Source organism: Parus major, chromosome 1 (assembly GCF_001522545.3).
Source record: "Parus major isolate Abel chromosome 1, Parus_major1.1, whole genome shotgun sequence".
Classification (NCBI taxonomy): domain Eukaryota; kingdom Metazoa; phylum Chordata; class Aves; order Passeriformes; family Paridae; genus Parus; species Parus major.
In genome coordinates this window covers 7,467,463-7,494,633 of record NC_031768.1, presented here as the reverse complement: position 1 = coordinate 7,494,633, position 27,171 = coordinate 7,467,463, and the positions used below count along the sequence as shown (strand labels likewise).

The window sequence follows — 27,171 nt, the reverse complement described above, 5'->3', positions numbered from 1 at the left end:
AGTTATAAACTGTAATAATGAAACAGTCCCAAATATTACACAGCTAAAGATAACAGTTTTACTTAATGGGCTTCTTAGCTTCAAAATGTACTTTCCAAAACGTGCATGGCAGAACCCTCTTTTTTCCCCCCACAGTGCAAGGTGCATTCCCTTGGCTAATTTGGTGTTAAACACAGCTCAAATACTAGAAAAACATGCATGCACAAAGAACTATTTTTCTAGTACAGGATCAGCTCCCATCCTCCCAGCCATCCTACCTGGTGACTGTGTGTGCATCATGGATGGGGAGGGTGTCACTGTGTTGTGGTAGGAGGTGGGTGGTGAGGTGAGAGGATATGCTCCCGAGGCTCCTGCCTGTTTTGCAAATGGCTGAAATTGTCAACACAGAACAAGGAAAACCTTTGATCATTTTGTACCAAAACAAAAGTTAAGTATATGCAGGAGAATACTAATGAGGCTTTTGTCTTACAAGTTCATCCACACAGTTGTTTGATTTTCTATACTATCTTGTTCAGTGCTCACTGTTTATTACAGCTTCTTCTAAAGACATAATACCTCTGTACCTCTCTCCTTTTATCTGCCACCCTGTTACAGCAAAGCCTCCTGACTGTCCCTCCCATCTTTTATCTGAAGCAGTTGTTTTCCCTCCCTCAGTCCTTTGCTTCCAGGCAGCAAGTCTCATGTGACCTTCCAAAGCTGCTGTTCATATGCTATGGGCTGTTTACACTGGAATGAGAAATGGCAAAATAAATTAATACGTTTTGCCCGAAGGGGAATTCTGCAGCAGAGTGGGTTTATAGTCTCTCTTTCCATTCTGTTACTGCTAATCCCTTTAGAACATGAAGTTCTTAGAAATCTGCTGTTGTGGAAGACAATAAACATTTATTTTGCCTGAAGGGTACCTGTTGTTGCGGTTGCTGCGGTGGCTGCTGGGGTTGGAGCTGTGATATCAAAGAATCCATCATGTCTCCTCCGATAGGAGAAGGTGGGTTATCATCTTCATTTACAGATCGTCTCCGTGCATCCTGATTGCTGTCAACAAACATGTTCAGGAATGTCTGTGGGAAAAGAAGTTTTGTTAGCAATTTTCCCATTTAAATTTTTAATCTACAAATGAAGGCAGTATTTGCTAAACTTTAACACTGCCTTTATCAGCTACAGCACATAGGGGACAGGCAAGTTCTCTGGAACTAAATACTAGTGGGCATTCATTAATTACAGTATGATTAGTCTGCAAAATATATCAATTAATAAACAGAGACACCTGTCTCTATAACAAGAAATATCTCCAGTAAATTGAAATACCAACATTTTTCTTCTCTCCTTAAAGATAAGAAAAAGTCTGAGAATACCTGTTCCAGAACAACTCATCGGTGTCCAGAACCTACAGGGCTGCTGTATCATACCTACAACTACCCTGTTCGGTTTAGAACATCTAAGTGACCTATTCCACAGCATTCTCTTGTACCCAGAGGAACCTGACAACTTTCTTGAATTAATTCCTCCTCTACCTTCCCATTTCCATTCTCTTCTACCACTTTACACTGATGTCTACAATCTCCTTCTTCTTTCCATTAGCTTTTCATTTGGCATTTGTTAAAGAGGTAGATATTCAGGATCAGTTAAATGCAATACCAGAGAATTAATATTCAGTTGCAACTGGCAGAAAAAAAAATTAGCAAATTAACGTCTTTCTCAAAGGGTGCCATTATCCAGCATTTCAATATAACTAGCACTGGTACAAGCTGCCCTCAGGCATTCTGTCAGTGTCCACAAATTCATTTTTCAGGAAAAGTGAAACAGCACTGTATTTAGAAGCAAAGACACAAGCTCCTGCCACACACTGATGGAAACTATTTTAAAAGAGAACAGAATCCTGTCTAGAATCCTCTGACATGGAGTTTTGTCCCACCTGCAACTTATGAGCACTGTACTGCCACACAACACAGTTTATGAGGAGCAGGTGCTGCTAATCCTGGAGCACACATCCAGCCTAGTCACAAAGCTTCAGCAAGTTTCAAAAAAAGCATGCCTGAATACACAGATAAGAGAAGAAAAAAATCCTAGCACTTGATGTTATTTTTTTTTAAAAGGAAATGTTGTGATTCAAACTCATTGACAGATCTACCAAGAAACTGAAAACTTCCTTCTACGCTCAGAATTTTGGAAGGACTGCAGCTCTCCACAAAGAAAACCTTCACCAAATTCTTCACCTCAGATTCACACTTCCAAGTTAGAAGCTCATTTATTGACAACCTGCCAGAAAACACAGGGGTGGTCACCTTTAACCCAGGTGCGGGGTAGAAGCCCTCCACTATTTTGCTGTTGTCGAAGAGGCTGTAGGCGCCGTCGCGAATGGCCACCACGCCGCGGCTGCGGCAGTAGATGTCGATGCAGTACATGTTCCTGAAGGCCAGCCTGATGTGTGTGGGGGACTGGGGCAGGATGGAGAAGCACTGGTAGGCAGTGTTGGTGCGTTGGGTCAGTCCCAGCATGGGCACGGTCGGGAGTTTGTTGATGGCGTTTAATGGAGCCTGAGTGTCGAACAAAACCTGGGAGAGAGCGGAGATTGAGAGGTCAGGTAGTTTACCTAAAAGGAAAGGTCAGGGAAAATTACTTTCTGGCAATGAGATCCATAAACACTCATAACACCCTGGAAGAGAACAGTGTAATCAGAATTCAGCTCCCTAGTGTCTTGCAATTTTCTTGAGACAAGTTTTTTAGAACATTACCTGTAACAACTGCACCACGTTTGGTGTTTTATTAAACATCTCCTGGAGCTGGTGCAGAATTGTGTTGTGACAGTTACTGCAACCTGAGTTTGGGCCAACTGTTCCCAGTGAAATGTGGAACTTCTGGAGGATGGAGTTCCACTGAATGCTGATCTGCAATGTCACAAACATAAAATGGTCTTGGAAGCTAGAACAAATAGGTTGTAATAATGAGGTTGTAATAACAGATTATAACAAGAAAGTTGGTCAGATTTAATTTTTCCCCCATTTTTCATCAAACCTCAACAGATTCCTAATTCACCTTCCTCAAAATCTGCTGGTTGTGAAGAAAAAAAAAGCACTCTCAGCTTTAATACTCATTTAGCTGTCTGGATTGTTGGCAATCGCAGAACTGGGCACTTGTATCAGCAACTCAACCAAAAAAGCAAAAGAATCTTTTCTGCCAAAGTGAGAGAGAGAAAATTAAACTCCAAAGATTCTTGGTGTGGAAAACTGATTAGCAAGTTGCTGGAGGTGGACTCTTAAGTTACATGTGCTGAAGGTGGTTTTCCTAAGTTACATTACACAAAAATGACTACTGGATAATATGTAAGGAAGTTAAATGCAAAGTCCATACTGCTGCTCTGGCTACTTATGTATATATAACATACATATGTATAACATATATATAACATATATATGTATACATATATATATTTACACACACTTCCCAATAAAATACACATAAAAATACTTTTAAAAATTCAGCTTAGAAAATGAACACAAAAAAGCCCCAGGAAGCAAATTTCAAGTATATCAAACTACTTTGCAACAGCTGCACACTATATTCTTAATCTGAAATAAACGTGCACTTACTTCCTCCTCGACCCAGCACTTAACGTAAAGGTGTGAGCAAGTACTCAGTTATTTAAGTAATTAGTAAGTTGTAAATCCAAATACTACACATGAAACTAGAGCTCTGAACAAGAGAACAGCACTGACACAAAATGACCAACGAACCCCTCATTGAAAGCACAGCACTACATTTAAAACTTTGTTAAGAGTCCTCACTTTTAAGGCAGAATTAGGCATTCAGCTAATACATATCCATCCATATGTCCCAGTACAGCAGTGAGCAGTAACAACACTTACACAAAGGTTTTCAGAAAAAGGCTGCCACACCAGCTTTCATCAGTCAGAAGCACACAACTGTCCTTCCCACAACATAAAGCATCTAACAGAAATTCTCAAAAATCCTGAGCTTCTAGCAACCCAACAAATCGGCAATGCGGCACCCTCTGTCTTTTCTACATTCATCCATATTAATTCCACTAGAAGAAAAACTGTGCAGCAAAATTCTGAGAAGTCTAAGCCTACCCTGTTTTCAATCATACACTTAAAGTCCACTTAGGAGTTACTCACTGAGCTCCCCTTGGTAGTTCCATAACAAAGGATTAGTTTTCGGTAGTTGTAAATCCGAACTTCTGAAAAAATGTTTAAGTGGTTGGGGATATCTGGGAAGAGAGGAGGAAAGAGAGTTAGAGTGAGAAAAATCACAGTAATCTGTAAGCCCACCATTTTGACAAAAAGGAGGTGATTTCTGTACCTGGTAAGGATCGTGCAAACTCCAGGACACACTCGTACAGCCGAGCAATACTGTTCCAGTCATTAAGGAACATCTCGACCACCTTGCGACCTCCAACTGGTTCAGACAACTGGTTTTCATATGTCAGGTAAACGTGACGGGTTGGTCCTGCAGTGTGAGGAGATGGGAAATACTGATCAATCCAGTGGTTCCTGAGGTGTGATTTACAAACTGTGAGTGAACTGTGGGAAGTGACCAGGAAGCAAATTCAAATAACAAAAATGTATCAACTGAGCCGTCAGAATTCTGATTAAGGTACACTGTGGTTTATTAGCAGTCTTAGGAGCAGACAGCTGTCCACTTACACCAAGACATGAAAACTACTGGAACAAACAACGTAAACTACAAAGAAACAAAATTTAGCAGTGTTCCTCCATGAAACTTGCCTTGCTCCCTGGAGGAAGTGCTGTTCAGCGGGCAGTTTGCAAACACCAGCTCGGCCACCCACGTGCGATTATTTCTACCTTGTAGTCGGAAAGTGCAATCAAGAAGAGATCGGTCCAGAGCCTTCTGTGTTTCCTCGTTTACACCTTTACAGGGAGGAATTCTATACATGACAAAAACAAAACCTCCATCAGACACAGTACAGTTCCACAAGTAACAACACTGCCTTGAGTATCTCCTGAAGGACTCCCAAGTCTGAACATGAAAGAATGAACAAATCAACAGCAGAAGCAGCTGGACTGCACAGCAAGATAACCTGTTCCTCTTCAAGGACTTAGTGTGTCACAAAAACACTCTGAGCTGAAACCACTTTATTTATGGATTCAACACCTGCAAATTACAGACTGTTAAAGGATCTGCTGAATTGTTCTTATATCCTGGTGAACTAAGAGCTCACCAATAGAAAGCTCTTGTACAGAGAAATAAGCCAAAAAAGATGAAAATAACTAAGTTCTGTGGCAATATGAATTCATTTGCCTTCTAGAACAAGCTTGCTCTACATGCAATGAACAACCTGGCAGTTCCCTTAGTACTCACTAATTTATTCGTATCCCAATGTGTGAATTGAGCTCAGGGGACAGACTAAATAAAGCTTAAGTAAAAACATGCCAAATTCTTTTTCAAATTCCCTGAGGATCTAGCCAGAAATCTCATGTTCCACCCTTAACTTCAGCTTGCAAGTTCTCTGCTCATATGCAAAGTTAAAAAGGTATGGCCTGATGCATTTGGAGACTAGTGTCTTTATGTCACTGTACATTTCTGCAGCAGAAAAGGAGTTGTGAAGGTTTCACTCTAGGAAGTGTCTTCAGGGTTTGTGGTTTTTTACTTTAAACTTTATTTGTTGCATTTCCAGTTAGTGGCTGATTGTGGCTGGCTTTCCTCAGGGTTAACACAGCGGCAGATACTATTGGCCTCCCATTAAGAACTTCAATATACCTATTTCAATAGCTTATCTGATACAGAAGAATAGTAAATTTGCAGATGATGACAAACTGAAGGGAGCACTTAACATGCTGGAGGTCAGGGCTGCCCTTCAGAGAGATTGCAGATGGCTAGAGGAACAAGTTAACAGGAGCCTTATGAAGTTCCATGAAAACAAATGCAAAGTCCTGCACTTAGGCCTAAATAACCTATTAAATTACTGTATGATTCTCAGATATTTCCTATACAACCTCTTTACCATGCAATTGTCTTTTCTGGGATTCCTGGCATTTTCCTCTGCAGTTTCACATAATTGTCAAATAACATATGGAGAATGTAGGCCTCTGATCTGATCTAAAATTGCATGTTCATGAATCATCACTGCATCTTCCTTAGCAGTGCCTGGATTTAAAGATTGAGGACTGTCAAACTGTTTTCAGAGCACCTCAGTTTAGGCTAATGAAGGAAAAAAACTGTAGTCTAATTTTCCCTTTTCTCTAGCACTGCTTCACATGCAAGTGCAAGACACACAGTATTAACACCCCTCCAAAAAGAAAAAAAAAAGGAAAAATAACCCCAAAACAAAAATCCCACCTCTGTCCTGTTATTTCTATTGTTATGCTCCAAACAAGACTTTTTTTTCTCTCAAGTGTACATACATTAATAAAATGAAACACAGAGAATATCCTCTTACTTTAATAAACGTATTGCGTGGCTGAAGCCATCTCCTTCTACTTGTACTCCCTGGTGAGGAATGTCCATATTGGATAACTAGGAGTGAACAAGAAAAATATTATTCCAAACAAAAAGTCAAGCCAAAAACTTGTAACATTTTCAAGGATTTTTTTTATTCCCCCCTGAAGGTGACAGATGTTTCACATCCTCAAGCAGGAAAGCCAAAAAATGGTCTGTGCAAATCTGGTATAAAGTTGTCTCCCAACCCTTCCCACAAGTGCATCTTTCATCCTCATTTTCCCTTTTCCCTCAACTTTTCAAGCTTTTTGCAGTGCCTTGTACTAAGAGAAGCAGCTGTAACAAGACTAGAGCAACACAGTGCAAAAGACTGAGTCATCTGGGCTCAGCTGGCAGGGGAACTCCAGAATGAGCACATGACCACAAATTTGCCAAATAGTCATATCTAGACACCAGAATCAGACACAGGGGAGAGGAAGAAGGAAACAAAATAATTTTTAATACCTACCTCTATCCGAAGCCCTATAAATGGCATATTTGTATCACACATGGCTACAATATGAGCTAGCACTTTATTGAAGGCACACATTTCTCCCGACCGTTTTGGTTTCTTGGGTTCTATGGAACATGGATCTCCAGATAACTAGAATTAAAATAAAGATAAATGTATTGGGATTGCATATTGGGAGTAAACACTTTGAAGAGATGTCAGAGAATAACATAATTGTTAAATGAATCACACTGAGCACAAACTCCTGAGAGGATCCACTTCAGGACTGAGCAATTCAGTTAAAGTCTGTGCTTAAAACAGTACTTGTAGATCACTAAGCCATGTCAGCCTGGCCCCAAGAAGTAACTCTTATCAGCCCCTGCAAGTCCTTCAAAATCTACACATGGCCCAAAGTGTATCACAGATGCCAGCACTCTGCATATACAATATATAAACACTCCTCTGCACAGAGCTCTGCCTTGGCTCCGAGAGCAGCAGAGAAGGCCTGGCATGAATTGAAGGACAACTGTTACAAAACAGTTTCCCAGCATTTCCCTAAGAGACGCAGTCCAGAGAACCACTACAAGTAAGATGAAAGCCATACAAACACTGGAAACATGGCAACTAAAGCTGGAATTGATGCTCAGAACCTGTGTTGAGCCTTCATGCACTGTAACTACCCCAACGGCTTTTGGAACACGTACCTTGCGCTTGACACCACTTTTCATTTGTTTGCCACTCTTTGTGTCCAGTACCAACTCCTCAATGTTTGGTTTGAACTGCTGTAGTAAAAGTGCAGTGGCAGGGCTGTCATCTCCCTCAGCATAGCTCACAGACAGAAAATGGTACTTGTAGTCTAGTTCTGTGGGGTTGCCAGGAACATCAAACATTTCTACAACCTATATTTAAACAAAACAAATGGAGAAGATTCTCAAGCTAAGAGTAAATCTAATTCAGTTCCTATCCTTTCCTTTTCAAAGAACAGACATTAATTTTTTTCAATGTATTGATACTGTGGCTAGGAAAGGTATCCAAGAAGAGAAGAAGGACCAAACCTTTCAGAAAACACAGAGAATGGGAAGGTTGCTGAGTACTAAATCTGTATGTGTCTCCTTCTGTACAAGCCTGAGTGCTTAATAAACCCACAGGAGAAGGGGGGAGAGAAGAGAATCAAGCATTACATCAATCACCTGGTTGCTAATGTTAAGAGTTAACTGCACAACAAACTGCCTGGGATATCCATGACAGGGAGCAAAAGACAGAAGCGTTTTTCAGTTACTTACAATGTAGTACTGGGGAAGGCGAGTGAGTTTGATGAACAGTTTGTGTTTGGAAAGGTTTCCCACTGGATGGCTGGCATAATTAGCTAGTTGAAGAGTTTCACTGCTCACTGTAGGCAGATGTTTTATAGACTGTTTGCAGCGCTGCTGTCCAAGCCAGAACCTTGCATGGAAATAAAGGTATTAGTAGCCTGAGACTGGTTTTATGATTCTAATACACTGCTGTGTAGAGAATTAGTGTCAAATTAAGAGTCAGCCATATTTAAACCAACATCTATCACTGCAGCAAAAGTTAAATACAGAAAAATCACATAGGAAATTTCATTACTTTATATTTTCTTATCACTATCTTTACATCTTTTCTTCAGCTTGACAGCTGTTAGTTCAAGAAGAAAAGCCCTGAAATTATTTGCTGAATAAATTTTTATATACTACAGTATGAAATTACAATATAAAACATAGAAGGAAAACATTAAAAAACCCATGCAGATTGCAGCTATTTGACAATCTGGAATCTTCAATTACATTTTGGTATAGAAAGAAAAATCTTTGCTCCCATAGGCTGCTAAGCAATATAGTAAAAAAAAAGTCACCGGAGCTGGATTTCACTCTGAGTTATGTTAGAAACAAACTCATTCACCTGAATAAGTTTGGAGATGAAGAACTACATGCAAGATGCCAAATTTATTCTCACATTTGGAATTAAACTTTGTCATACTCCAATGGATTTTAGCTATAGTGGCAAGGCCAGGGAGACTAGCTAGACTTGAAAGGGGCTCAGAAATTCATGGCTTGGGTACTCGGTCAAGCTTCCACTGACAACAGCAGTGGAAAGTGTGGCTGCTCAGCATCTCTCCATCACAACACACCACATTTATTCTCACAGATACATGTCAGATACCGTTGTCCTAAAAGACATTCTGTGGACTGCTGAGCTTCCTCAGAAACTGCAGCACTACCCAAGCCATTATCTCAAGTACATTATTTATAACAAAGGGAGGTTGATTAGTTTCTCCAGGGTGCCAGTGCTTCACGCATCATCAAGCTTCTTTTAGAAGCAGAATTCCTCAAATAGAGATTTCACCCTGCAATTAACTCAGAGCACTGGGAATTTCCAAAACGACAGGGCAGGTGGAACTCAGTTCTCATGCAGATGAAAACGGTGTTTGTATTATTTGCTACAACCTCTTATGGTAGCCAAATGTATCTTGTGCTTAAATCTCAGGGCTTTACAGAAGGATGATTAGAGGCTTAAACCAGCAAGGGCTGAAGTGCTAGAATATAAACAGGTATTATTTAAATCATCCTAGGCCACTTCCTGGTTTTTCCTCCGTATTGTGAGAAGTGAGATCATTCTTGTTGAGAAACAAGAAACAGAGTGGAATAAAGGACACAGACAATGAAAACGAGCAGAAAAAGAGATTCTCAGGAAGCAAGTGGTCTGCTACTTAAAAGTGGAAAGACTTCATGCAAAGTGTGCATATAGCAAAGCATGAGGCTACGTGTAAGGGGCAAAATTAAAGCAGGACTATGGAATCGATTACAAGTAACACGGGACTTCCCTCCACTGCTCAGAGGAGATGGCAAATACTGAAGGTTGTTTACAACGGTGAGAAAGTATAACCCCTACTGTGGTAAAATGCAAGTGTCCTCATCCAGAATACAAACACGGTGATTCATTCCATGCAAACCAAGTGAATTGTTCAAGTCACTTACTTGAGCTGCTGAAGCCAAGGAATGATTCGCTTCATATCATCATTAACAGACTTCTCTATGTCATCGAGTGTCAGTTGATCTGCAAGAACACCAGGTGGGTGAATGGTCTTAGCACCAGCCCTTCAAACAAACTTTCAAACTTTCATTGAAAGAATCTCATCTAATTAATCATATAACAGTCCAGGTTTGAGCTTCAAAGGAGACCTTGAAAGATCACCTGATCCAACCTTTTGTGGGAAAGGGAACACTGATGAGATTATCTAACTTGAACATCTTGAACATCTCCCAGTGATTCAAAATCCACCTGAACTCTCAGGGGGCTGTTCTAAGGATTGTTTGATCTCTCTGTAAAGAATCCCTTTCTCATATTGAGATGAAACTTCTGGTGCAACTTTTAATTGTCCCGCGCACCAACAGATCCATAATGCTTGTAAGACCACAGCAGGATGTTATTAACCAAATAAACTAAAATAACTTACTTTCTTTTCTTAAGCAATGAGAAATCTGAAGTTAAGACTTGAACAGAAGTAACTCAAGATGTATAAGGTCACATAATATAATTCTCACTCAGGTCCATGTGAAATGACCCCATCCATTAACAGAGCAAGCCAGGAATCATGAGTCATAAAGAAAATGCATTCCATTGACTCCCAACAATAATTACTCTGTTGTCCTCTTAAAACAATCTTAACTGAACTGTGACACTTAAGCACTAATATCCTCTTTTCTATTCCTCAAACTCCAATACCTAGATGATGACCCAAGTGTGGGGTTCATTTGCTCACAAAACTTTGCAGATCTAACAGAATTGTTCCCACAAAATTACCTCAAAGCACAGGATTCTTGCAAGATATGAAATACCTCCAGGTTTTGTGCTTACTTACCAACACCATACAGCATCAGCTGGAACATTCCAGAGTGGAGATCAACAAATACATGCAGGCACTCTGATCGACCACATGGTTCCAAAATTGGGATTACAAGAGTTGGGAGAGCCGTCTCAATGAATGCTGAACAAAAAATGGCGTTAATAATTTCAGTCAAAATTCAAGCCTATTTTAAAATGTAGCCAATTATAATCAAAAACCTGTATGTTTTTAGAGAAACAAACTTCACTTTTACATTATTATAGTGTTGACAGAGAAGAATCTGAATATAAGAATTTTTCTGTGAAAACAATTACAAACCAATGAGAAAAGGCAGACCCAATCTGAAGATTATTAATCCTTGATTATCTTTTAACTCATTGCTTCACAATTATCAATCTACATCCCAAAAGTTTCAACAGCAGTTTAAGGAAAACTAGTCCATCCAAAACTAGTTCAAAACAGTGAAAGATTTGCTTTCAATTCTGAACACAAACAATTTTACAGTAGGCAAATTTTAGCCCTTCAAACCAGACTACAGTGTTCTTCCAGCTTCAGTATTACACTGCATTTAGACATACAGGTATTTTACAATTATCAATGCAGAATAATTCAAAGCTAAGTTTTGTTAATTTTGAACACATTTCCCTTTACTTTTTTAATTTAAATTAATGAAAACAAGAAACATCAAGAGAGAAGGAAACCATCCCTACATACAAGTAGAAATGAACTAGAAAAACCTCAATAGAAAACACATACAATTGTCATTAACGTTGTAGCTCTTAAGAATGGCTTTCAGCTCCTGGAGTTTTTGATGAGATCTTGCATGGACACTGTCTATTAGGAGTTTTTCTATTGATAGGTGGTCAATCTGTAAAAAAGAAAAATACATGAGTAAGCTCATATTTGATGTGTAGATTTTCTGCATTAGCATACTGGAACAAAGGTACTTAATGAAACAATCACTTCAGAAATAATTTGCTTGGAACAGTGGTGAGTCACGTTAACTATTAACTTGAGTATTTGGAGCACTATAAAATACAACAGGCTACCATGAGATTCAGTCTGTGCAGCAGGCAGTGGGAGGAGTTTTGAGCTAAGATTAGAAGAAGGTGTAAAAGACATTTCACAAATTATGCTGTTACCACTCCCTGTACAGACCTACTTGTTCTGGATCAAGGCTGGTCCATTTTCAGCTTAGCTTTTTTTCTCAGCAATTGGTAACCAACTTGTGCTAAAATAAAAAGACCCTAAACACAAAACACCCCAAAACAACACTTCAATAGGATATGATTGCCTCCACACAAATACACATGCAGCTGTAACATGAAATCCAACAAGTTTAAGTCCTGCTAACAGGGTAACAATGCAGTGACTGACACTGAGTATGGCCAACCCTACTGAACCCAAAATTATCTAGGGGTTTGCATCTACATTCTGTTGCACTGCCAGTGCTGAAGCTCATGCCACCACTTATATTCACCGTAACTTGCTTGTACAATCTAAATTAAAGCATTTGCATTCACATTCATTCACATTCCAGTCACATTATTTGCATATTTTGCATAAGCAAAGCTCCAGATTACAGCAGAACCTTTTTTCTAGGTAACCTCACACTGCTTTGGAAACTGTTCAAGCTGAATTAAACTCAAATTTTATTCTAGTATAAGAGATAAATGCAGAAGAGGTTCATACACCACAGAATTATACTATATTCAGTGCAAGCTTTTGCATACCAGAATGACCTTCCCCTAAACACAAGCTTTCCAAGGCCTTAACAATTAAGTCTCTATCCATACACTACAACATTTCACCTCAGAAGCTGCAATGGGTTAAATCTTCCTCACTTAGAAGTGACTACATGTTCTACAGCTCCATCCAATTTTCAGTAGGTTAATGCAGAACAACCTGCTCAGACAAACATATTTGTTTGTGCCAGTTTTATACAGTATCTTAAACAAACAGAAACCCAGTGTGCCATCTACGTCATTATAGCTGAGATCATTATTCAAACACTACAACAACACTGTATTTAGCACAGCTGATATTTTTTTAAGCTCAGAGCAAGTCCTCATAAAGGGGGACAGCATTAACTTTGATACATCTCAAATTTACAGCGGCCTCATATCTTAATCGACAGGCTGCAGACTTCATTTAGTGAGCTTAAACTGTCAGCTCCAGCAGATCTTCAGCAGATGTTGTAGATAAAGAGCCATTTCTTGGATTTACACATAAATACAGCACCTTCACTAAATCAACTCTATATTTAGTACCCTAAATATGCTAATTTAAATAAGAAAATGTAATATATATTTACTAAACTAACAGCAGAATTCCTACTCTAGAAATAGAGTAGAAGGCTACCATGCTTCACTTGGTTTCCCACATCCCTCTGTAGGTGAAACCTTGGTAGTTCTTGATATTCACCATACAGACTTATCTGTCAGCACTGGTAGCATGATGGGCCAAGAGGCTGAAATACAAAGTATGTACAGGGGGTGGAGGCTACCATCAGGAGAAAGTTGTGTGAGACAGGCGGTAGATCTGAGCTGGGAAGCTTTTCCCTGTGGAAAAACTGTACTGAAAGTGTGAAGACTGCACCATTCAATCCAGTTTCCCAGCTCTCCAAAACCCAAACACTGAAAGCAATAATGACAAACAGACATCCTGATGTATCCCAGTAATATACACACATCTGCTGAGGGACTTACAGACAATTTATTATAATACCCAGAATGCAGTTTTTCTTAAATATCTTTTACCAAGATCTAGAATTACCCCCAGTGAAGCATGATCCAAGTAGGAAGCTTACTGCAGCTACTCATTTTGGATCATTGCAACAATTCCACCTGTAAAATACAGGAATTTGAACATTCAAGTAGGCCACATGATATAATCTGGTTAGTGGTAATGTAAAACTAAGCTTCACCTAACACTTGTAACAAACATGTCACATGAGCTCTTCAGCACAAGATTTCTGAATCACAATGTAAGATTTTTTGAAGTGGATAGTACTGCTGGGTAGCCAACTCCAGTGACAAGGGGAAGCTGATCTTCAGAGTAGCTCCAAGACAGAAAGAGAAGAACTGTCTCTCTATAAAGCATTTCAGGCCAAACCCTAACAATAACTGACACATTGCTGTTGTTTCCCCCCAGCAGCAGCATTCTCTTTCATAAGTGGTATAATGCACTTGTGAAGTGAAGTAGGTGCAATTTTTAAGATTAAGTCAGGGCCAATAATTTGTAACAACAATTTGAGGTCCCTCACATAAACACTACACAACCTACAGTAAATACCTACTAGAAATCTTAGAAACAGCTCTTTAAATAGAATCAAAGTGGAACAAACTGACAGAGTAAAGCACTTGAGTTTTCTATTCACAAAATTAGATGCCTCCTGCAGAGCAAACCTTTACCTTCATGGCTCTTTCCATCAATTTGGAATCACAGGCAGGAAGTGGAGGCTCATGAGATATTTGCAAGGGTTTTGAGACATCAGTTTCATCAATTTTTATAGTGACCTTATGGACAGATGCAGTCCCTGTTTTCCTGCCAAGTACCTGTTGACTTAAAATAAATAGAATAATTAAACCACGCAACTGGAAGAACAGAAAATATGTTTTTCAGTAGCTAAACCTTGATTCTGTGTGTCCTGGTTAAAAACAACATTGTGTCAGCTGAACTGAAAAAGGCACTTGTTTTAGATGACATTTTATAGCAGAACTGTTGGTAAACTGTAACTACATGAAGAATTTCAGGTGACTGCAAATTTAACACAATCAGAAGTGTACTGGAATTGCTTTTTAATATGTTATCCAGTGCAAATCAAGCAATAAATACAGCAGAAGTCTGACAGAGATCTAATCAGTTTTTAGATATCTCAGATATCTAAATAAAAAGATATCTTAGATAAACTCATTTATAACTGCATCCAATGCTCTTCTGTACATTAACATGCAGCCCTTACTTTGCAAGTCACACAACACATGTAGGTACCTAATTACAAGAATTTAGGAGTATCACATCAAAAAGAAAGTACAATTCTGAGAATTATGGTTCAAGCTTAGTAAATATAATCCCTCCTGTTATTTCATTTATTGCTTGTTAACAGTCCTTTTGAAATGAACTTACTTCCAAACAGAGAGTGAGAGACATTTCCCTGCATGGTACCGCTCCACTTGCACAAGGTCACCCCAGCGCTCTCGGATCAGCATTAGTGTTTGTGAATGCAAGACTTCCAGCTGAAGAGCCAGGCAGAAGGAGTCTAATGCATGGAGCTAAGAAAATATAAGATGTCCAGGAAGCCTGTACACTATATAAACCTGTTTCTGTATACCACATCCGTCCCTTTGTCATCTAAGTCACAAGATGCTGTCTGAAAACACACTAACGTACTAATCCAGAGATAAGGACATATAAACAGCACCAAATATTTCTCAAAGGGATTTTTTGTGGTTTTATAAACTCTAAACTAGGACAGGTTGTTACACAGGACTGTCACGGCCCTATTTTACAGATTTCTAGTTGTCATCATCTTTTACTGAAAAGATGATTACTAACAAAGAAATTCCACTCACCCCATCTCCCACAGTCACCCTAAAAAAATAACTCTTTTTGCAGAAAGAATTTCACTGAAATCCATTTTGCATTGTCTAACAATCTGCCCTTTGCAAGTGGAAAATCACTGCACACCCCGTATCTCCTCTCATTATTCACACAGATACAATGGTGTTAATGCACCCTCATCAACTGCACTTTACTGCAGTTCTTGAGAGCAAGTCAGCTTTGTATTTCACCCCCAAAATTTGCTGCTGCCGCTGCACTGACTTACCACACAACCTGCTGCCTTGAATACCTCACCCTCACCTTTGCTGATTTAGTATGCAGCATTAAATTTGACATGCAGACACCTGAGAATTACTGCTTCCAGGGCCATCATTTACTTCAAGGCCACCATAACTGCAAGTCCAGACATTTCCCCCAAGCTTAGCAGGGAATCTATCTTCCCTGACTTCCAGCTACTAAGAGCAAGGCTACATGAAACACCTAATTCAGAAGCCCCTTTTTCAGAAGGATACGCAAGCAGTTGTACATGTCCTGAAGGGGCTTTTCATCAGCAAACAGCCGGGACTGGACCAACTGGTGGATGAAGTTGATCTGCATGCTGTGAACCAAGGCTCGACCATCTTTAGCATATGAAAAATAAGTCACATTAGCCATCAGGAAAGTAGGCACTTAAAATAATTCAGTAAATTGATAAATTAAAAATAAAAAAGATACAACTGTACTGAGCAATTTCCATACCAGGTTTTGCAACAAAATAACAAAATTCTTGGTTTACTCTGGAAATGTCAGTCATTTTACTACACTGTCACTGTATATTAGAAGCATATAAAGCAGGGTCAAAACAGGACAAGTACATTCTCTTAAGTGGTGATATGGGAAACCCAGCAAAAAACCAGACTTACACAGTTTCAGAGACAAATATCATGTTAAAAATAAAGTGTAAAGGTTTGATTTTTTTCTTTACCACCAGTTTCCTTGTCTTCAACCAAAATTTCCAGCTTGAGAAGGCGCCAGGGGATGTCAGGGTCATCACCCATCACTGTCAAGGTGGCTTCAAACTCACCCTCAACTCGGAACTTCACACGGCCATTGGCTAAGGAAGACAAGAATACTTTATTTCACTGAGTATCCTAAGGTGCCTAAAAAATAACAGTGTGGTAGCTCCTGGCACTCATAATGGATTACTTCCCTATCATTTCTGCTCTGTTGCTTGTTTCCATGCAACTGGGAACATTTTACAGTCTGCAACAGACACAATGTCAATAAGCAGCATAGAAAGATGTACAAACTGTCCTGAAGTTAACTTGTTAAATCTGATAACTTGTTAACATTTGCACTTCTGTAATACAGCGTAACACGGAGCTACCAGCCTGACAAACAAAACATCTGGCTGAAATATTCCTATTCTTTGCTACTACTAACAATGAATGCTTTCAGCAATATTCAAATGACATTCAGAACACGTATCTCAGCCCAGGCTGAAATGTAGCCCTGAAAACACATCTCACTGCAAAGCATTTATTTAATATTAGAATATTATAAATCCATTTTCATGTGAGGAAGGTAATCTTTTGCAGAATTTATATACACACAACAAGCAAAGTTTACACACATTATTTTTCTAATTGACATGTACATCCTCATATCTCTGTGAAAACTACTATCTGTTTCAAGAATTGGGAGCAAGGACTTTAAAACTATGCAAGCAAGGTCATAAAAAGAATGAGATAGAGCAAACAAGTAAGTACAAGTCCTTACTCTGACATGCAGGTCAACCTTCTCAATCATTTAACAAACTACGTCATATGCCTTTACAATTAAAGACATTTACAAATATTCCTGCAAAAATTTTAACCATTTAGCTCAGGAAGTTTCATTTTCAAGAGCACCCCAGACATGCTCTTAAAACAAACCACACTCCAAAACAGAAAATAATAGTCATTGAAATGTTTAGCTAACTGAAAACTCTTAAGAGTTCACACAAATTATCATTCATATATACTTCTGATAGACAAAAATGCCTCTAATACTGATACTGCAAGCACAGAGGGACTAGAGAAAAGCAGCACTAAGATTCTCCAAAAGCATCTTTGATCTAGGTGTGTGGGGACTGCTTTACAAATGGCTAACCTTGTCTTGGTTAAAAGCATGGACTAGGTCCATTCCCACCCTACTCTCTATGACTCTGCAATAACCTAGTCCAGTTTATAGTTATCCTTCCTATATAAAAGGTTTTCTTAATGTTTACCACTACTTTGGCTAAATGAAAACAAAGATCTCAAAAGAGTTTAAGAGATCTGGAACCACTGAACAAAAGGCATGCATAAATATGAACAAACTTTGTGCCTGAACATGAATATCAAAACAGCTTAAAAAAGCAACATGGAGTCATTTGTTTAAACTCAAGTTCAAAGATTTTCTGCAGAAAGACCTAACAGTTTAACTAATTTTAAAATTCAATTAAGATGAAGTAGCCCAAAGACTTTTTCACAAAACATTTGCTGAAAGAGCAAGACAATGTCTAAAACATTTTGGCATTACCTGCACAAGATTCCTTCTTGAAAATAAATAACATTTCAGCAATTTTATCAGTGCTCTCATTTTTCAAACAGGGAAAAAAATATGTATTTTGATGTCATACAGAGATAGGATCCCAGTCTTAAGAGATGAAGCATCCTTAATGGTCTCAATTAAGCTACCATTTAGCTTCACTTTAGCATTAAAACAACTATTTTAAATCAGCCTGCAAGAATGGATCCTTCAAAAAGTAATTCCAGTTCTTACCAACTGTAAGATTTGCCAGCTGTGGAGGGAGATCCGTAGTCACGAGTCGATGGCGAAGGATCTGGTTTAGCTGATGAAGTGTGGTTTGCTTCTCACTCTTTGTTATTGGGTCAGGAGGGATTATTTTATCCTGTTACAATAAACACAGACAAGTCTATGCATCTCAAACACGTATAACAGGTTGATAGCAGCAATTGTGAAAACCAACCAGACCAGAAGTCTGAAAATATAAATACTACAGGCTGTTGTCCAGTGAAGTTTTATATCTTACACTCAGATTTGCTTTCTAGCTGATTACATTTTAGCCAAGACTGACCACTGAATAAAATAGTTAAATTTGGCAGAACTAAATAAATGGAGGGAATGCTTTACTGGGAAAGTGTAACTTGTTCAAACAGAAAGTGTTCTGCATGAGAAACTGACACTGCAGACTTGGCACTAGGCCTGTACTGACCTACAGTTCCACCTGCACACAGACAATTAGTTTGATTACCGTGCATTTGAGGCTGTACAGGGGATTCTCACACCCCCCAGACAGGGCAGTTATTTACCCTAATGCAGGTGGGCAGCCGAGGGTAGGATCCAGTTGTCAGAACATCAATTGCATATGGGATGGCAAAGCTGGGCAGCCGAGCATGAACCAAAGCATCTCGAGCCAGTGATGCCAGACGATCAGCAGTGTCCACAAACAGGATTGCTTGCTGATCTAAGAAACTTGATATCATCTGTAGAGAACAAGGAGTTTAAAAAAAAAAAAAAGGCAAATCAAAAAAATGCACAAATCAATGGCTCTTTATATGATCTGTCACTTCCAATTCAAGTAACTGCATTTACAAAACAAAGAAAGAATGAATATTCTGGCCATTTCTTACATTCACATGCAAGGACACTTAAAATCCACATGACATTCCTGATGCTGTGGGGGATCTGTACAGCCTCACAGCTCCTTATCTGCTGATTGCTACTGGAATGCAACCATACTTGTTTGTAATCAGTAGGGGCTTGTTTTTCTGCAACATTCTGGACTTTATTCTTATTTATCCAGGATAAAAGTGATAATAAGAACTAACACACTCAGATCACCATCTTCCCTGTCCTGTTATCTTAACCCAAATCCTTCCTGAAACTACATGCAGACAAGTATTTCCATTCACTGATGAGTTTTTGGGAACATGAAGTGTTAAAAAAAATAAAAAAATAAAAAAAAAAAGATTATACAATTTCTAAACAGGAATATTTGTTTTTATATTTCTGTAGTAAAAAGAAGTCAGGGTGCAGCAATATCCCATATCCCTCAGAGGCTGTTTCAGGCCAGACTCTGTCTCTAACTTACCGCACACTTTTCCACCTTCCCAGCATTATTAGCCCACTTGACCAAGGCTAACAAACGAACAAACAGCTGACGAGTGCGACTTGCAAACTGCACTATCTCTATTTTTCTGGGGAAAAAAAAAAAAAAGTGTATTAAGCCAGTGCTCAGATATATAATTAAGCTGTAATTTAACTGTGTGCCAATTAAAAAAAAAAATAAAAAAAGCTGTAATGATAACTTCTAATTGTATTAATGCAGGCATCAGTAGTTATTTATGGCTTGTTTGATTAAGAGCATGGGGAAAAAAGTCTGTTGTGAATACCTAAAAACATACATGGATTCTAACAAATCATGACTGTCTGGGGAAACAAAAAGCATATTCATAGGAATTAATCACTGACTTTAGGAGAAACAATTCCATACTGAGCTCAACTAAATTAACTTTACACCTTTTATAGGATTTCCCCAAGGCTTAAAATTAAGTTTAAAGTAGGCAACATACCCAAGGACTATAGGACATGACAGTAACATCACACTCAAATACCCATTATAAGTAAATTATTAAGATACTAAACAAAATATTGTTCTAGCATTTTACAATATCTTTACACAACACGTTACAATATGGAAATAGAGTGGTGGTGGGGAAGACCACAAAACCCCCATCCTTTAATTTTGCTCTCCATTCCTGCCTTGCAAAGAAATTAAGGTAAGAACTTACTGATTCTCAATAGTCCTCCCACCACTTTTGTACAAGACAGTCAAAATGAAGGAGTGTATGTCTGCATGTCTTCAGAACTATTTTTTGTAAATGAGAATGCAAGAGGGGCACTGGCAGATTTTCATGCATTATTACAGATCTACAGTGCAGACGCATCAGATGAGACATAAAGATCTACAGTGCAGATCTGTAATATAATACACTGAAATACCACTTCATCAACAGTTTATGGAGGTTTTCCTCCCTTCCTATGTGCTCAATTTACTAATTTCACCATGGTTTTGTACTTTGTTTGGAAAAAACCCCAAACCTAAGCTGTTTTCCTCCTATGGTTTTCTAAAGTAACAGAAGCGTTTGGACAAAAACAACACTAATTAGTGCATAAGATATTGGCCTCTACCAAACAGAAGCTGCATGTCCTTCTGATCCCAATCTGTAAAACACAAATTCCTAACACAGAAAGAGTCTGATTCTGCTGAGAGTGCTGGTATAATGAGGTTAACTCTTTTGTGCAAGTAAACCATAATCTGCTTGTAGGAGATGAACACGTAAGGCCAGAAGCACAACTAATACCATCTGGTCCTGTTTCTTCCATTATATGAACCTCATCCAAGAACTTGGGCATTAAGCCAGTAATTTCTCTGTGTTCTAGAGCACATGTTTTGGAATGGCATTCAGCCTGATATTAAGATTTCAAGTGGTGGACAAGCTGCTATATGCACACACTGCTCTAACAGTAACCACACTATGAAAACAAGATGTTGAGAATTTAGAAAGATTCAGGAGAACTTTATGAGATTTGAAAGATGACTAGCATAAGACATTAGAAAGCCAGTAATCTCTCAGACAAACTCCACCTAGAAGTTGCTAAAATCCAGTAGTTATGTCAAACATCTATGGTAAAAGCAGCATGACAGCAGGAAAAATTCAAATTGATGTTCTGTGACTGAAAATAAATTTAAAAAACCAGCCCACAAGAAGCACAATTTAATAATGAAAATAATTGACAAATATTTTTTAGTCAAATATAATTGACTCTAAAATCAGACAGAGTATTCTGGTAGCTGTTCCATTTATACCACTTAAATGAAGTTAGAGAAGACTTGTTACTTTGATTTGACAAAACCCTTCTTTCATAACCACCATCATCATCCCTGAATGACAACTGCAATGGGAATCTACTTCTCTAATAAAATATAAAGGCCTTCAAATTTCCTGCATTGTCTTTCACTATAGGTACATACTGGACTACACAAAAATAAATATTCAAGGAAGATGAAACCTCAGGAAGGAGTTCATTTACAAAACAAGAAACAAAAATTAAAAATCTTTAAAACAACCATGTTGCTCAGTGCATTTTTTACCCTTGATCTTCACTGCTAAGTTTGAATCTCTAAGATTCTTCAGACTAATGGCTGAGTCTGGGGAGTAAAGCATTAGCTACAGCAGAATTAAATCAAGTTAAGGACCACTTAAGGAAGCTTGACATACAAAAGTCCATTGGAGTAGATGGGTTGCATCCAAGGATTCTGAGGGAGCTGATCCACGCCATTGTAAAGTTGCTCTCTATAATTTCCAAAACCTAGAATGATCAAAGGTCATGGTGACAGCAAAAAGGCAAACACCATGTCCTTCTTCAAGTAGGCAAAGGAGGATCTTGGGAACTGTAGGTCACTTGGCCTAAGTTCAAGTAAGGAAAAATTTCACAGGACAAATCTTTCTCTAAGCTATGTCCTGATACATACCAAGCATGAAATTAGCCTGGAAACAATATCAGAAATTTGCCAAGGGCAAATCCTCCCTGATAAATAAACTGCCTTCTACAGAATGAACTGCTCTGTGATCAAGGGGAGATCAGAAGATGGATTTACATTTGCAGGAAACATGTGGAATACAAGGATGGGCTGAGGAAGCTGAATTTGCTCCTGCTTAAGAAGAAAAGGCTGTGGCAAGATCCTACTGACATCTTCAAGTATCTAAATGGGTATTGTAGAGAAGATGAACCCAGACACTTTTCAGAAGTGCAGAAGGCCAAGGTACAACAGCTACAAACTAAACCAGTGAAAAACTACTTAGACATGAGGAAAACAAAGAAACAGTGATGTGGTCAAAGACTAAAGGAGGTCACCCAGAAAAAGATAAGCATACTGTGCAAAACCCAGTCTCCATTACCAAGAAGAAAGCCCCTGGATTTCCCCCACAACTCAGCAATATTAATTTTACACCACAGTACTAATGTTGTTTTTAATCCAACCACTTTATTCTAAGCGTTATTTATTCCTACAATGGATAACTAATAAATGATCCTGAAAAAAAACCACTGTATTATAGTATGATGCATAATTTCTAATCCATTTTTCTTATCCCAGCATCTTTTAAGCAGGCATTGTAACACAGAACTTATATTTTATGTGAATTTTTTTAGAGGATAACACCATCACATCTTCATCAAAGTGTATGTGCCATGTCACTAGGCTCTACCTCCAAGAAACAGAGCTTGAAGCCCAACTACTGGATCCATTAGAATCTCAAAGCTAGAGAAAATATGGGTAATTAAGCCACATTCCTACAGATGAGCTCCTCCAAGAGCTGGAAATCCATTTCACCAAGAGGAGTTGTAAGTCAAAGCTAAGAAGGATGTGAACATTTAATTTCAAGACAATTTCAGTCGTAGGACATTCTTTGTACATTGAAGGCTGTCTTATTTTCTTTTCTCTAATCCATTATGATTTAAATTGATGCCCCACACCCACGTGCCCAAAAAAGTAGAATCCAACTTCACCTAGAAATGCTAAATGTCTAAATGGGAAAAGCCCGCCCATGAATACAAGGGAGTTTTGGTCCCAAGTTTGAAGTAATTTCTTCAGTAAATACTGTGATAATTAAAAACCCAAACTAAACCAAATCAAAACCCACACTGTTTCTCTTAATAAAATACTATGAAGAAGGAAAAGGGGTACAGTTAATCATTCCAGGTAATGATTCCATGAAAATGAGATTAATTCCACATGTTATGAGAGTTTTGGAAGGTTTGAGATAACAATTACTGATCATCCTGGTACACAGAATTCTTTATTAAAATTCTTAGGAATATCATAGCTCCTATATCTCTCTAAAGAAATTTAAGTCAATTCATATGTCAACACAAAGGGAACAATATTCTGACAAGTTTCATAACATTTATTAAGAGAAACAGAAAAGTAAATGGATTTTTTTCATCTCAGCACTGTACTGTTGGTCTCTTACATTTGCTCTCTAATAATTTTCACACTTCAAAACCACATAGAACAGGAGCAGAAAACAGTGTTCATGATAAGAAAGACCAGGTAACATGGAAAAATGCAGAAAAGAGGTTTTTACCTTGTTGTCATTGTTGAACCGTTACTTCTGAACAAAACATTCCTTTATCACACTAACTAGAATCTATTTAAATTCTCTAGTTGCCTTTCACATCAGCTTTACTGTTAGTTCATTGCTTCAAGAGTCATGAAGAGAAAAACACCTTTAACAGAGTTCACCTACTATAACAGCAACAAAAAAAAGCCCAAAAAACTGTAAACCCAAACACCAACAAAACCCAATATTGCCACTGATACTGAGAAAAATCTTGAAACTATGTAGGGACAGCAAGACAGACAAAGCTTATTTTCTTGCATCAAATCTAAAATTATGTGAAAAAGATTTTATTTAAACAACAGTATATTAACATCCAAAACAAGTTCTATATTTTAACATGTGTTACAGATTCTCTTATCTATGAGGTTATAACTCACCTTTCCATATCAGTCTTTCTTGGTAATCTATATGAAAGAAGAGAGGGGAAAAAAAAAGATGTATTATATATTGTTCTATTACATTCCAGACAACTAGAAATTTTGCTGGCCAACTTCAGTTTCAGGAAATTCTACACAACTACAAAGTATATAAAAAATAGTACCATGGGTCACCTGTCACTACTCTGTACCAGGCACTCTGGAACTGGTCAAATTAACTGTAAAGTTTAATGAAGGCTGATGAGATCAATTATTCTACACACGCCATAAACATACAGGAAGGACTTCTTGACTGATATTTTGGAAGTTTTTTCAAAGCAAACTAAAACTCTAAAATTCCTTGCCCTTTCCAGAGTTTGAATATTCTTCAACTCACATGAGGCAAACTTGTGTTTGCATCCTTACCAGACATGGCACTGTACAAGAGCTATACCTATTTTTTCCCATTTGCTCTGTATGTCACTTCTTGAAACACACAGCTTCCCCACAAGAACCTCTATGGTTAAACAAATTAAGAGGAAAACAGGTTTATTCAGAATCCAAATGCTTTCATGAAAATTTTTCTTGGCCCTTTGTTTTGCCACTTCAAACACAACAACATCGCCACAGATCATTAAGCAAATGTAAATAACTTACTTCCCAAAAATAATCAAATGGTATTTTAAAAACTACAGAGGTAAGTCAAGGAGTTGCAGCATCTGAAAATATCTCAGTTTCAGACATTCCAGTTTCACATATTTTGATATCAGTACCAGCACTACAGTTGGGGTTTTCTGGCAGTAACTTTGGGACAAACTTAAGCATTTAAGCAGCCAATCTGCAGGTGCTCTCAGTTCCCAGAGTCATTTTCTCTGTTTATGATAGATCACTCAGTAGCTTTTACTGTGCCCCTGGACACAGACTGATGCAGACACCAACCTGCATGCATAGGCATCTCCCCGTGTGGGAGAATGGACAAGGGTATTTACAACAGCAGGACAACGGGGAATGCGTTCAAATGGAAAAAGAGTACGTTTGGGTTAGATATCAAGAAAAAATTCTTCCCTGTGTGGCTGGTGAGGCCCTGGCACAGGTTGCCCAGAGAAGCTGTGGATGCTCCATCCCTGGAAGTCTTCAGGGCCAGGTTGGATGGGACTCTGAGCAACCTGGTCTTGGGGAAGGTATCCCTGCCCACGGCAGGCTTGGAATTGGGTGATCTCTACGGTCCCTTCCAACCCAAACCATTTTATGAATGGGAAAGCGCGACCACCTCCCCCCACTGCAGCCCCGGAGGAGCTCCGGGACAGATCCCTGGCGAGGCCTCCGCATCCTCCCGGGATGCTGCGAGGCGGCACCGCCAGCCGGGCACGGAGAGATCTGCGGCACTCACAGGTCGGCCAGCACGGTGAGCTCGGCGTAGGTGCGGTGCAGGAGGAACTCGATGAGGGTGCTGAGGCGATAGCCGGGGCTGGCGGCGGCTGTCACGGTGCCGGGGGCCGGCGGGGCCGGGGCTGACGCGGGGCCGGCCGGCACCAGCTGGGCGCTCTCCAGCTGCACCGGCGCCATGGCGGCGGCGGCGCCTCGGCCCCGGGCAGGAGCCGCGCGGCAGCCCGGGAACGGCTCCCGGCGGCGCCGGCACCGCGCCCGGCTCGCCCCGCACGGACGGAGCGGGGAAGGGGCGGCGGGAGCGGGGCGGCTCCGCAGCGCTCAGAGCCCGCCGGGCGCAGGGGCCGCCGCCATGATGGGGCACGGAACCGGAAGCGAACGGGGAGCCTTTCCGGGAAGTGCGGGCGGGGCGGGGGCAGCGGGACAGGGGCACACAGGCGGGACAGGGGGACAGGGGGGCACGGGCGGGACAGGGGGACACGGGCAGGACAAGGGGACACACGGGGCACAGGCGGGACACAGGGACACACACAAGACATGGGGATGGCGCTGCCGTTGTGCCACGGGACTGCTGGATCCCGAGATGGGTCAGGATGGAAGGGAGCACAGTGCGCCATCTGATCCCACCTCCCTCCTCAAGCAGGGCCATCCCAGAGCACACATGGCACAGGATTGTGTCCAGGCGCTTCTGGAATATCTCCAGTGAGGGAGACTCCACACCCTTTGGACAATCAGTTCCAGTGCTCGGTCACTGCAAAGGAAAGAAATTCTTCCTCACGTTCAGGTGGATCCTCTGTACATCCATCTGCCCATTCCTCCTGTCCCATAGCCCCACAGAGCAGAGCCTGCTCCATCCCCTGTCCCCTCCCTGCAGACACTGACACACAGGCATGAGGGCCCCTCTCAGCCCTCTCTTCTCGAGGCTGAACAGGCCCAGCTCCCTCAGCCTTTCCTCACTGAGATGCTCCAGTCCCTCCATCTTCTGTCACCCTCTGCTGGATCTGCTCCAGGAGCTCCGTGTCTCTCCTGTCCTGAGGAGCCCAGAGCTGGACACAGCACTCCAGGAGATCCTCACAGGGCTCAGCAGAGTGGCAGGATCACATCCCTGACCTGTATCTGCTCATGTTACTGAAATCCAGAGTGAAGGAGGACCAGATTATAGACTTGGCACCTCAAAAGTGCTTTGATGTGGTTCTTGGGGCTGTCAAGGAACAGCAGGCTCTGTTGGATCTCAGGCTGGCCAATCCCTTCCTAATGACTCAGGAAATGCAGGACATTCGAGAGGGGTATCCAGATGAGAAGCACTAGTGGAACATTGTCCTTTGAGGTCATTGTTAAAGAGAGAAAAGGGAGCCATGAGTGGCAGAGCACCCAGTGGGATTCAGGGATAGACACAAAGCATTTAGAATTTTTCATATTTCTGCCTTACAGATCAACTGACCCCTCTGAAGGGAGGGAGAGGGGACATCTGTAAACAGCTGAAGATTGATGTGTTGTGTACTGGTTACCAAAGGGAAATGTATAAGGAAACTATAAATCCTGGGTGTTTTGTGTCATGATTCAGTCAAGTGTTAAATCATGAATTCTTGCCTCTCCTCTTATACATATCTTTCCAGGAAAGTTAAATATTGAAGAAACCTTTTTCAACCTGAGAAGTGTGTAATCAGTTTAATAATAATAACAAAAGCAATAACCCATCTGAGTAGGAAGGGCAGTATTGCTGCAGCTGTGATCCATGTCAGGTTTGTGGGCTGCTTCAGTCAAAGTAAGATGAACCTGTGAGCTGGGGGTGGATGATGACTGTTGGCTGGGAATTATTTACTCCTAAAATCACTAAAATTTGTTTATAACCAACTTTTTTTTTTGGGGGGGGGGGGGGGGGGG

General features: G+C 40.0%; 1 protein-coding gene across 1 annotated transcript in view; it reads right to left on the bottom strand.

The window, feature by feature from the left end:
• The window catches only part of MED14 (mediator complex subunit 14), a 34,791-nt gene extending 9,301 nt beyond the window's left edge, over nucleotides 1–25,490 (bottom strand). Inside the window, exons 1-23 of the mRNA XM_015642132.3 lie at nucleotides 25,292–25,490; nucleotides 23,923–23,949; nucleotides 19,450–19,555; nucleotides 18,668–18,841; nucleotides 18,117–18,246; nucleotides 16,297–16,425; nucleotides 15,845–15,952; nucleotides 14,898–15,030; nucleotides 14,183–14,333; nucleotides 11,526–11,637; nucleotides 10,785–10,910; nucleotides 9,901–9,979; nucleotides 8,188–8,347; nucleotides 7,609–7,803; nucleotides 6,923–7,057; nucleotides 6,416–6,492; nucleotides 4,743–4,903; nucleotides 4,318–4,464; nucleotides 4,134–4,225; nucleotides 2,733–2,885; nucleotides 2,283–2,552; nucleotides 903–1,058; nucleotides 258–369 (exon numbers count right to left, since the gene is read on the bottom strand). Coding sequence (XP_015497618.1) covers nucleotides 258–369; nucleotides 903–1,058; nucleotides 2,283–2,552; nucleotides 2,733–2,885; nucleotides 4,134–4,225; nucleotides 4,318–4,464; nucleotides 4,743–4,903; nucleotides 6,416–6,492; nucleotides 6,923–7,057; nucleotides 7,609–7,803; nucleotides 8,188–8,347; nucleotides 9,901–9,979; nucleotides 10,785–10,910; nucleotides 11,526–11,637; nucleotides 14,183–14,333; nucleotides 14,898–15,030; nucleotides 15,845–15,952; nucleotides 16,297–16,425; nucleotides 18,117–18,246; nucleotides 18,668–18,841; nucleotides 19,450–19,555; nucleotides 23,923–23,949; nucleotides 25,292–25,467 — 3,109 coding nt within the window. The 5' untranslated portion in view covers nucleotides 25,468–25,490. The remainder of the gene's footprint in view (nucleotides 1–257; nucleotides 370–902; nucleotides 1,059–2,282; nucleotides 2,553–2,732; nucleotides 2,886–4,133; nucleotides 4,226–4,317; nucleotides 4,465–4,742; nucleotides 4,904–6,415; nucleotides 6,493–6,922; nucleotides 7,058–7,608; nucleotides 7,804–8,187; nucleotides 8,348–9,900; nucleotides 9,980–10,784; nucleotides 10,911–11,525; nucleotides 11,638–14,182; nucleotides 14,334–14,897; nucleotides 15,031–15,844; nucleotides 15,953–16,296; nucleotides 16,426–18,116; nucleotides 18,247–18,667; nucleotides 18,842–19,449; nucleotides 19,556–23,922; nucleotides 23,950–25,291) is intronic.
• Nucleotides 25,491–27,171: the final 1,681 nt, after the last annotated feature.